Source organism: Bombyx mandarina, chromosome 15 (assembly GCF_030267445.1).
Source record: "Bombyx mandarina strain Sakado chromosome 15, ASM3026744v2".
Lineage (NCBI taxonomy): Eukaryota > Metazoa > Arthropoda > Insecta > Lepidoptera > Bombycidae > Bombyx > Bombyx mandarina.
This window is the reverse complement of record NC_143221.1, coordinates 6,088,354-6,101,008: the sequence shown is the minus strand read 5'-3', so window position 1 is coordinate 6,101,008 and position 12,655 is coordinate 6,088,354. Positions and strand designations below refer to the sequence as shown.

Sequence of the window (12,655 nt, the reverse complement as noted above, 5' to 3'; positions counted from 1 at the left end):
TAGCGCCATCTCTGTTAGTATCATAAAACGATTTGATTCCAGTGTTTGTTTTGCCTTTGGTTCATGGCTATTAGCTATTATTCATAACCTCCATTAATAAATGTAAAAATGTCAATTGAATAACGAATTTAAATACAGCTTACTTTGACCTTGACAGATAAGATTTATCGAATCATATTCTGACAAAGTAAATACCTCTCTAGTGAGAAAACAATCGTAAACACAAACGGCGCAAAAAATTGTTGAATAATACTTAGAATACTCTATCTTTCATAAGCGACAATGGTAAGTTCTTAACATTTTTATTATTCATTTTTATTTGTGTAAAACGACAGCGACACCTTTTTCCTACATTAATCTACTAACCTCAAAATTTTCGAATAAAATAAACAGTTCAATGATAAAGTTGTTATACATTCAATCATTTTGACGACTAGTACTTTGGTTTTTTTAAAGGGATTTTAAGACTTGGTACTTAAGACCTTTAAGTCATGTCATTATAATTTATAATCTTATTTTTACGAAAAATGATAATATGGAGTGAAATGTAATTAAATTAAATGAAGGCAGTAGTACTTTGCCTGTGCACGAATAGAGTAAGATTACAGTAATATGAAGTGTAGCATCTATGGCAATTTAAATCTATTTACCTAGTAAATAGTTAAACACATCTATCACTCAAAAAATACCTAAAGGAGACTAGCTGTTGAATCAATCTTAATGTAATAAATACAAAATTGTTTCTCAAATTGGTGTTTCTTAAAGGAACTGATAATTCGGAACTTACATATTCAAATTTTAGAGTTGTTTGGAATTCAGAAAATAATTTTTATTATATTTCCGTTTGATCTCGGTTGACGCTGAAAATATGTAGGTAGCTTAGCATAAGATAACAACTATTAGTACTAGCACTATTTCTGATCCACTATTGATATTGTTCTACGCTCCTAGCAGAACGCTAACAGCAACCACAACCCAAGTCACCATTCTCGTCGAACTAGACTCAAACTTCACACTTCACCCATACTATTAGCCTTCTGAGATTCTCGACGAATCTTCTCATCGGGCTGCCATTCCGATAATCATACATATACATATATAATTCAAATCCTCAGCAGCCTATACAATTTAATGAAATAAATACGCAAGTTTATACATGTGTAAATAGCATTGAAAATGTGCGAAATTATTAAATTACTAACTGCCGCCGGTCCCCTGTAAAGTACAACTTTAATATGATTCGGACTTCAAACTTATGTCTCAAGGTTCTGTTGTCTATATGCTTTATTCAGGTACCAGGTGGACTGTTAACTCATTCGCCCAACCCATTGGCAATTTTAAGAATGCATTAAGTTTTGCTCTTCATTTTATTTACGCAAGGTTGAAAATCGTGTGATTTTGCACGCCTACTGGCTGTCTTCGTGTTCGTGGCGTGTTCGAGCAATGCTACATGCAAAAAGCATACCTTTCGAAGAACGCCCAGTGGATATTGTTAAAACTGGTAAACAGCTAACTGAAGAGTACAGAGCCATCAATCCAGCGCAAAAAGTACCAGCTCTCGAGATAGGTAAGAAAAAGGTTGACTTCATCGACTTGTTGATCAGGTGACGCATAATCATGTGCCACACTAGATTGATTTGAATTTTAATCTTGGTTAGAGTCAGTATGCTTATAAAAGGTATCAAGTATGAAGTTTTGGTTCTTTTTTTATGAGTGTTTTCAAACATGACATGATATAAATGACACAATGTTTATAATTAACAGTGCTCGTCCAATAATTGAAATCATTGGCACCTCTAGATTTACGTTCATTTAAATATGTATCTTTTTCTCTTTTGTTTTGTTATTTCGAAATTTTGTATTAATAACTCTAGTCAATCGTTACCAATAATGTCTTTAACGAAATGTGAGGGGCGAAGTTGTGTAATTTGTTTTATATTGTTAATTTAGTGTTTCTTCAGGTTTAAACGTGTATAATAAGTAGCTTATTAACTGATCAACGTCTGTGAAAGTGGACAAATGTGGGCGGTTGAAACAAAGTCGCTGGACGTGAATCTTAAGGTTCTTTCAAAAAGTTTCATTTCAACTCATTTTATTTTATTAGATTTCATCCCAATTTATTGCAATTTCACATAATTCAACTTTATTTCATTTTCATATAACAAAGTAAGTATGTACATAAATTTACAAGTATAATAAAAAATAAAGATTAAAACCGATGCTGGCCAAAACAGTATCGCAAGTAGCTTATTGTAATATTAAGAAAAAAAAAACAAAAAAGGTGGTAGATATACCAAGATACGTTAGTGTGTTGTCATTTAAAAAAAAAATTAATTTCATACATTTTTCGTGACACGAGTAAAGCACGCTAATAATAACACACACAAGAGGTAATGCTGCTTAACTCTTTTTGTCACATAATCATCGATAGTATAACTTTGAAAATACACGACCATTATACCCACATCTGACATGAAGGCTGCTAATACACATATATCCGTTTGATTTATCAGAGAGGAAATGGGAAAAGTATTCGGCTATTCGCTGAATGTGACTTAGTCACTCCCTACATTATGAGAATTGGATGCTCCTTAACGAAGACGAAGGGATATTTTTTTGTATCCGCGCGAACCGTCCCTTGAATCGAATCATTGTCAACTTTAGAATATTAAAATATCGCCCATAAATCGTTATAGGTTTAGCCTTTTTATACTAGTCAAGAGAAGATTTCTAAATTATTCTAAGACAACAAACGTGATTGGTGTACTCAATATTTCTCTTAGCTCGATCACCCTATTTGCCCCTACGATGTCTGACGATGGTGTTAATAATTGTGGCTCCTCCGACATACTTATCTTAAATGACATTTATAAATTTCATTTCACATTTCAAAAGATCATTAAAATAATAGTAGTATTAAGTGCTGAAATAAAGGAATATTATAAGAAGTATTTAGAATCACAAAGAAGAATGCGTATTTTAGATATTTACATCAATCAATATTTAGTCTGTCTCGTCCTTAATTAGTCTAATGATGTGGAATTATAGCAGACGATGTCAGACAATTCCGATTACAAGAGAAGCTTAAAGTATTCAAAGTCAAAGAAAGGTAAATATAATTAAAAAACTTGTTCCACCACAGCTAGACCACACGCACTCAGCTTTTTCGTATTCGGGACGAAAGCTTACAGTTGAAAGTCAGTTAAAATGAGTTTAATAGGTAAAAAAAACTTGAAGTCATCATGGCTTAAAGGATTAGATACCCAGTGCATACATATCACCGGTCTATGTGATTTATAAAACGACTGCATCGGTGTTAGAATCTTGCAGACAGGTATCAATCAGTTCTAAGAAGTTCTTCGTGAATATGAGAGTGGATAATTCAGTACTTAACACATACTTCCCAATGACTTCCACGATGCCAGAATAACGTCGTTTAATAAAAATCAAATCCCCTAAAATTATATATCGCGTAATGACTAATGAGCGTTATGTTAGCCCATTAGTCATTAACATAGATAGGCGGCGAGCAGCACCCTATCTCAATGTCGATGTAAAGCGTTCCAGTGGGGCCGGGCAGCGATTGTATACTATAGAACTGAAACTTAGAATGCATGTTTCAAGGTCGGCGGAAATTATAAAATAGGAAAAGTATAACTGACAACAAATCACGCACGATCATCCAGCCCCAATTTATGATTCCCTGTGTTATAGTTGCCATAAACTGATAAAGAAACTTATATATATTTAAATATATACATATTATGTAGAAAATGAAATAATGATAATAAATGAATATGGAAAATGTTCGCAGAGCATGAAACGGTATTTCTGATCCTGTTTATGCCTGCTCGATATATTTAGTACTTAATTGATAAATGGTGACTCAAATATTTCTAATAACCACTTCTTCTGAGTCGGTCTCTTCATTGCTAAAGAAGGTGTTTAGTTTGTAATATTGATCACTCAATCTTCCCCACGTCTTCATAGCCTCGATTATTGGCAGGCCGGTTAGCGTCTATATCAGATCAGACCAGACCAGTGGGTAGGTGAGCGTGTCCGCGTGATCTTCTCCCATCAACCTAACTAACTACCATCAGCTTCTTTAAGTTACCGAGGTCTCTACGAGCGATTTGACCGAAATACGTGAGAATGCGTTAGAAGCAGATAGTGGACAGTCTTGTAATAATACCAAGCTCCTTCAGATTGGATAAGTTGGTCCGGCGTACTGTACATGGCATTAGCAATACCCGCCTCCAACACCACATTTCAAAAGCGTCGATCTTTGGCCTCTCAGTTCGTCTTATCGTTCAGATACTATAAGGTAATAGAACCGAAATGCTATTATTAACATAAAAAATCATTTAAAGAGCATATATCTCTGTAGGTACTAGTACACTATTTATTAAATGATTATTCTCTCTTGTCAGCACGACACGTTTGACGAGGCCTCGTTCGTCATTGGGTCACAAGGGCCCTTAGCCGTATCGAGTGCACTCTAGCCTCTGCTAATCACCATATCATTACCATCAGAATACATTATTATTCGCTGGATGTATTTTGTTATCTATAAATTTATAAATAGCTTTCTGCTTTATTCTTCATATGACCGCTAGGAGATTTTTTTGAATTAATCTACTATAATATGTTTTTGTTTTTTGTTCTAGTGAGAACGTTGACTTGTCTAAACTGGGCAGGTCAATCGAGTCCATGTTCTATTTTAGCCCAATTTCCAGCCAAGAACTAAATAAATTCTGGAATACATTTAAAAAATACCGACAGTAAAAATATAAATCGTCTGCACAAAATACTAAACTTTATTCGCGGACTTATAACCATCAAATGGTAATACGGAAATACTGCTGCATCTAATAAAAGAGTTTTATTTTGCAGTAAAATAGCACCTCAATTAGTCGGTTTAAAGCAATAACGTTGTCCGTCACGATAACAAAACTCGTAAGCGGGAAACTCCTTAGAACTAAACAATATAGCTCACATCTCGGAGGTCGTTTAATGCTAAGATATGAAAGTAATGAGATTCTAACTACCGAATGAGGTTCTTGCTAATGCGCCTGGCAGATTATCAAACTTGATTAAGTTTCGATTATAAATTCCAGGATGATAGTTTTGTAACTAATATCACGCGATACGCAAATACGCAGCGGCTTGGCTCTGGCCCCCGCATTGCTGAAGTCCATGGGCGACAGTAACCACTCAGCAAAAATAAATAAAAAAAGTGTGTGTGTCCGCTCCGACGCACGACTGGAGTTTACTGGATATAAAAAATTAAACGAAACAATACGAGAAATAGTTCTATATTACGACAACACGATACACAACAGATTATTAACAAATTAACGAGACACAAAACAAACGACTAACAAATATATGAAAATACAATAATGAGAGAAACGCGCGATCAGTACGAGGCTTTGTGGCGGACTGCCGGCGCAGCAGCCCGGCGTCACCTGCGATAACGCGGCCGCGCGTTGGCTCCTGATTGGCGCGCGCACGCATCACGCAATCAGGAGCCAATCAGGCGCATAACGCATTTCGTGTGACATGCTAGGCGCATAACGCATTTCGTGTGACATGCTAGTACGATTTTGGTCCCCATAATTTTCATACCCCGGGCCTATATATGTAAATCGATTCTAAAGGAGTAAACTCCAAAAAGAATACATAATTGAACAATTACAATTCTGGCAAAACCTTGACAGATTCTGCTTATTTTTGTCGCGAAACCGACTTCAATTACATTTTAAGAAAATGCGCCTAATTTTCTAACGCAGAATCTTTATACTTTTTTGTATTATAGACACATATATTATTTTTCCAACAACTAACAAAGGAGATGGTTGTCATTTATCTAGGCTCTGGGATTTTTTTATTGTGAAAATTAAACTACTCTTAAAAAAAACCTTAAGATATTAGTTATGTCGGTATGAGAACTGGAGGACTACGAAAACTCTGTTGGTATCATAGAAGAGAAATATGACAAAATGTGACAAAAACTTGAATCAGACTAACGACTTTTGCAAGATAAGCTTCGATGTTAAGTTGTACGTTTTGTAAGTGTAAGTGTTGTGTGTTGTTGTAAAAAAGTACTGGAGTGGAGACCTCGTACTGGACGTCGTAACGTGGGCAGACAGCCAACGAGGTGGAACGATGACCTGGTCAAAGTGGTTGGTAGAGACTGGATGAGAAAGGCAAGAGACCGAAGAGAATGGGGTACATTCGAAGAGACCTACACTCAGCATTGGGTGGACACGGGTTGAAGAAGAGATGTTAAGTTGCCCATTAAGGAGCCCATTGACATCAGATAACAGATTTGTTGAAATAAAACTTCTTTATTGATGTAGGGAGGAAAAAACGTATGTAACGTTTTTCGGTTACGCGCCATCTTAATTTCTTCTGTTACGCGCCATGTTTATTTTATTTCTATTTAGTTTGTTATCTACAGATGTCGCTGCACGTAAATTCAACAATTCCTGAATCGCAGTGACGAGATGTTACACAGTTGGTAGACGTTCTCGTATTTCTCTTGCTTAATCATACCTACCTGGCGTCGGGATACCGTGATCATGCAGGCGGTTCCCTCAGGGTACGGCTGCTCCATTGCTCTGCGGAGTGGTCTACCCTTGCGATTATTTTTATACTTTATAATTTTCACTTCTACCGTGTGTGACTTGCACTTTGCACACACACACATTTTTTTAGTACCTAGATTGAAATAAAACAACCCCTTGATTAGTAAACACAAGTGAACCGTTTGATTCTATAGACCGACCAATAACATTGTGATGAATTTAAGAAATATGTCGCCACATTAATAACGCCTATAGAAAAACTACTCATAGATTGCCAACTATTTAGGTCAATGAATTGTTAAGGTACATGACTCTCAATAAACGTAATTCTCAATTCATTTCGATCAGCGACTAGACAAGTATCTGAGTTGTGTGGCATCAGTCAATATTTAGATGAAAACATTGACATAGCCGTTTGTTGATTCAATAATATAATACGAATTGTTGAGAAATTTTAAGTGAAACTGGCGAGAAACATTATTCATTTAAATATTTACACAATTTCGTGTTCGCGGTTCGAATCTCGGTTGATTCCAAATCAATAAACTTAGACATTTATTGAAAGCGAACATGGAATTTAATTTTGAATATGAGAATAATTTTGTAATATTTAATCGAAATACTTGAGCAATTCAACTGTGCTTTGCTTTTGTTATGTGAGGCTGAGCGGAGAAGCCGCTGATAACTCGGGCCGGTATTTTAAGTTCGCATCGTAGCATACATGCACAGAAAGCCGTAGTGTATTCCTCGGAAAGTAAATTGACAATATAATAATTAAAAAACCTATGCAGCAACTAAATTTCAAGATTTCGCACAATGGTCGCTCACATTTCTTTCAACATTAACATTATTGGCAGCCAAGCGTGAATACACTGGAACACACATACAGTTCAAGTTCCGTAAATATAATTTTAGCAAAATTGAGTACAATTGAAACATGCCGATCTCAAACCTCTCGAATAAAAGCATCTGTCCAAAATCGCATAACAAAATTAACACAACTTTAATATAGACACACGAAATTTATATGGATATATTATAATTATAATTCAATTATGTATATAACATTCTTCAAAAGACGACTACAAAAAATATTCGCTCCTATGCCGGAAATCCACACCCGCTGATTTGACTCGGTTCGCGATTCTTTAGCCAATGAATTTAACAATAACCATGTTCTTACTAATTTTGGTATTTAAAGAAAAGCCGATAAAACTCAATTCTACAGGTCAGAAGTAAAAAAACATTTGTTTCTTAATTATTAAAAAAGGACAACTCCTGTCATCATTTATTTTTGAAGTTATACTTCTTTAGGCACGTTATGAAAAATTTATGAGAGTACCGTGACACAAAATTAACAGAATAAAGTTGCCCACTAAATCGCTCATTACAATACGATCGACGTAACTTGGCGAGTCTGAATATAGCCGCAGGTGAACTTTCCGAACCGTACCGAGAATTACCGAATTTATACGATGTCAAGAAAAGGGATGTCCAATATGCGTGTTTGAGGATGTTGTTTAATCGATTTGTTTTCAAATTGATTAAAATTTAAATAAACAAAAGAAATAAATTTAATAGAAATAAAGTATAACTTCTTACGTGCATACATAAGTACACGCACCCTTTTTTTGTTTGTTTGTTTTTTTGTTAATATACTGTGTAAAGTCTAACTAATAATATCGTGCTAAATTATGATTGCAGTTCATTGTTCTGTTATGCTCCATTGGTTCAATTTGCGTATCGAGTCATCGCTCTCCCAACTCTATATTTAACGTTTATTGCTTCAATGGCTACATTCGTTCATTTAAAATTTCTAGAACTTTGAAGCGTCCGCGTCCTGATGAGTAAAGCGACCGAATTATTCGTATGGAATATCATTAATATTTGCCAGTAGTAGGGCGTTTTGTAAACTCTCATGCGAAGCAGTCATTCGCTTCGGCCTAAAGTGTAGGAGTGCCAGAGAGACTTCAATCTCATGTTTCCAGGTCGATAGCGAAATGAACGCTTGATGTATTTCGGCTCCGTGCCTAAATAAACTCCGCAATAAATAAATAAAAGTTATAGGTATAGTCAGTTTCCTCTGTGTAGATGGAGTCACCTTAGTCGAATCTATGGCGATAATACAGTACATAGAAGATACGAGACCTGAACCGAAACTCATGCCAGACACAGCACTACAACGCGCCCGTATGAGAGAAATATGCGAGGTTAGAATTTGGTCCAAATTTAGAATAAGAGTTTTATGTACGAAGGGTTTTGTGCAAAAAAACAAAACAACACGTCCTAACGGATCCATCAGACCCAATAACTCTTGCATTAGACGCCTTCAGCTCTAACGTTAGGAGCAGTCTTAGGGGCCCCTATAACCGTACTCTTAGAACTCTACAAAGAGTCAGACGTCCAACCTAATCCATACATCAGCTCGCTGAGTTTCTCGCCGGGGCTTCTCAGAGGGTTGTGATCCCGATCCAGTAGTAGACTCATTGCTCTTAAGTTGTTAGTTGTCCTTTAGATGCGCTTGGATAGCTGTTAGCTAATCCCAACCCTCCTGGCTGAGCCCATACTCGCTTACATGTCCTGGTGAAACTGGAAAGGCCTCCTGATCACAAGTAATCCTTCAATCATAAAAGAAAACATTCACTATGCTTAGAACTTGCAGGCGAATCGAGAGTTGGTCTCACCCTTAAATAATATACAAATACGCTTGTACTATAGTAATAAATCTGAGTCTAGTAACACAAAACTATTAATAGAACCCCACGCCTTCGGTTACGCTGGCATAGCCCTCTTAAGGCTACGAGTTTAGGTAGGATATAAAAAAGAACCCCGTAATTTCTAAACTCATTAATGTGATGGGCTTCTTTTTCTTTGTAGTTTTTGAAGACTCTTTTTGTAATCTTAATTTCCTCTTAATGTGTACAGTATAGTATTGTATGAATGAGTTTGTTTTATTTCGGAACATCACTGACGTGAGTCTACCTGGACAGTCATTCTATTCTTAATGTTTTATATTTTGTTTGATCACATATCGCACCTTTAGAATCGAAGTGGTACGATAGAATCGAAATACTTTATCCTTTTCTAGACGAAAAGAGAATTTAATTTTATGAACTGATAGAATAAATGTATTATTTCAATTCTTTAAAAAAGTCATAAAAATAAATAGACTAGAATAAAATTAAGAAATAGTATAGTTTTCATTAAGATTACAATTCAACTGAAGTTATTGAAAATCTTATCAACAATAAATGATTTTCTTATTACTATCAAATCGACAGGTACAACAACGATTAACATTGTAACTCTGCTTTAGTTAAATATTATGATTTGCAAAGTTATTCCTTGCATCTGTCTCTAAATATTAAGGACATATTTTACGAAACAGACTATTGTATCCGGTATACAACCATTACAAAATTTCGGTCTGAAGAAACATTTGGGAACGGAGGAGAAATTCCTTAGCTTCACAAAATACTGGACTGAAAGAGGACTGCAAACGCTCAATGATTTGTTAGCGAAAACATCAGGAGCTTACTGCATCGGAGATCAAATTACGTTGGCTGATATCTGTCTTGTGCCACAAATTTATAATGGAGTAAGCAGGTAATGGAATATCTACATCTATATGTGAAACCTAAATGTCACTAATTGGTTTTATGGCGTATTGTGAGCCCACCCGAGTAGATATCACCACCCCGCCTGTTTCTGCCGTGAAGCAGTAATACATTTTGATTTAAAGAGAGAGGCAGTCGTTGTACATTAAAACTGAGACTTGGAATCCGTATGTACAGGAGGGTGGCGATGGTGTTCATGTCTATAGACTCCGGTAACTGCCTAACACCAGGTGGACCGTAAGCCCGTCCTCCCTTCTAAGCAATAAAAAAAATCTATATGGCGAACCCCGATGAGAACATTTTGTTTAAAATAATAAATAACGTACATAATTTATTGTATTTTTCAGACATAAATTGGATTTAAAGACGTATCCAATAGTATCCAAAGTTTACGAGAATTTATTGAAAGAAGAATTATTTCAGGCGACTCACCCAAAAGCCACTAAGGAAAAGTTGAAAATCAATTTGTAAATCATGCTTATATATTGGTTGCTGATTTGTTATTATTAAAACACAAATGAACTCAATAGCAAAAAAGTTTTTTATTAATTAATTATTTAAATTCAGGACCAGCGATACCAATTCAATAGTCGTGGAGTCAAGAAATACTGAGCGAGCAAACGTATTGTAGTTGTTTTCTTCGGATTTTTTGAAAGTCATATGATTATTACGTAACCAATGTGTAGTGTGTTCACGAATACTCACGGCCCAGAGCTTGCTTTTATGTTAAGCTATCGAAAAAGCTAACTTGATCGTACTACCGAACTATGGTAATGCTAACAGATAATTCTATGATGTAGGTGCCATCTCTGGTACTACTTTCTTCTACTAAATAAGTAGACAGCTTACGAACCCCTTAATGGAGAACTTGACCCATGGACATCAGTAATGCCTGAGACACAACCAGTCCCTACCGTTGAAGAGTCTTTTCAAAGTCGTTTGAAGCAGACCATACCACTAAAAATCTCAGGAATTTATTAGTCACGTCGCAAAGGAATTAATTAAAACTTAATAGGAATTAATTCTACTCCTCTGTCCATTAGTAAGACGCTAAACAGAAGGTGACGAGAACATCTCAAACAATTTCTCAGAGCACCCCCATGGAACATACGGTATAGGATAGCACCAAACTCTCTCCAGAGATCCCAATCTATCCACGTGAAATAAAATAGTAAATAATGGAAAGTTCGACGTTTTTCTGAGTATAGCATGTAACGTGAAGTGTGCTCACGAGAACTCACGGTTGGCAGCCCTAACGCTAATAATACAACATAATATGTCAAAAAGTTTGGCATCAAAACAAATACGAGAGTCGACCCAGATATAAGGTTTACGCTTAAGATAAAATTACTTCGGTAAATAGGCTATTGAACGGGAAACATTTCATTTAGGAAGCGAGGACACGGATTAATATTCTAAGTTCATCCATTCAAAGAACTTGTGCGCCAAATTAAGCACTTATCTGTTCAATGGGAGGGTTTCAATTGAGTTAGCTTCGGCACGGTACCTATTGTGGATTACTTCAGAATAATACCATCGACTTAATTAAATGAAAACGTCTAAAAATCTTAGAAAGGCAATGTCTGTGCCGCTTATACATTACGATACTTCCTGTGAATCTTTTTAGCTTAGCTTTTAGCGTATTGATATGGGTCATGATAGATATGCTTAAAAATCCTGCCTGCCTATTTCTGCCGTGAAGTAGTAATGCGTTTCGGTTTGAAGGGTGGGGCAGCAGTTGTAACTATACTTGAGACCTCAGAACTTATATATCTCAAGGTGGGTGGGGCATTTGCGTTGTGGATGTCTATGGCTCCAGTAACCAGTTAACACCAGGTGGGATGTGAGCTCGTCCAGCATTCCAAGCAACAAAAAAAAATCGTTTACCGCTATTACTATACAGCTGACACTTTGAGCTGATGTTCTTTTTTTATTACCTTTGGAGGCAGAAGAAGATACGGCCCACTTGATGGTGAGTGGTTACCGTCGCCCATGGACGCCAGCAAAGCCAGGGGCAGAGCTAACACACTGCCTACTATTATACAAAGTCTCCTCTGTCGGGCTGGTTATACAAACACTAAGTGGACCATGACTTGGTCTACCCATGTAGGCACGAACAATAAAAATCAATTATATTAATTTACCATTTTTATTTCCTGCATTTAGTAGCTTACGAAGATGCTGCAGACAACAAACCGACCCCAGGATTAAGGTATTTGGATATATTATAGATAGGTAGATAGAGGTATTGTTTTTTATTTACAGGCAATCGAATCCGGTAAAAGATTTATTTGGATTTGTAATATATTATTTGTTTGTAACAATTACCATTTTTTGTGTATTTATTTGAAAATTTCCTAGCGCTGTTTTACTTTGTATTCAGAGTACTATAGCTGATATTACAACAGCAACAAATAATTCAAGCCTTTTAGTTTAAAAATCCCGTAA

General features: G+C 35.9%; 1 protein-coding gene and 1 long non-coding RNA gene across 2 annotated transcripts; both read left to right on the top strand.

Annotated features, from left to right (window-relative positions):
* Nucleotides 1-46: 46 nt before the first annotated feature.
* On the top strand, nt 47-10,734 carry GSTz2 (glutathione S-transferae zeta 2). Its single transcript, XM_028180005.2, has 5 exons — nt 47-285; nt 1,381-1,567; nt 8,682-8,800; nt 9,979-10,196; nt 10,555-10,734. Exons 1-5 carry the CDS (start codon nt 283-285, stop codon nt 10,676-10,678), a joined length of 651 nt encoding a protein of 216 aa, XP_028035806.2. The 5' UTR covers nt 47-282; the 3' UTR covers nt 10,679-10,734.
* On the top strand, nt 1,574-5,688 carry LOC149501437 (uncharacterized). Its single transcript, XR_016324156.1, has 2 exons — nt 1,574-5,569; nt 5,600-5,688. It is a non-coding gene; the product is annotated as an uncharacterized LOC149501437 (long non-coding RNA).
* Nucleotides 10,735-12,655: the final 1,921 nt, after the last annotated feature.

What these genes read in the sequence shown, in the direction of transcription:
- GSTz2 (XM_028180005.2), top strand. An exon ending in AGTACCAGCTCTCGAGATAG is followed by an intron (nt 1,568 to 8,681) that starts GTAAGAAAAAGG and finishes TCCTCTGTGTAG; the next exon opens with ATGGAGTCACCTTAGTCGAA. An exon ending in GTATGAGAGAAATATGCGAG is followed by an intron (nt 8,801 to 9,978) that starts GTTAGAATTTGG and finishes TTTACGAAACAG; the next exon opens with ACTATTGTATCCGGTATACA.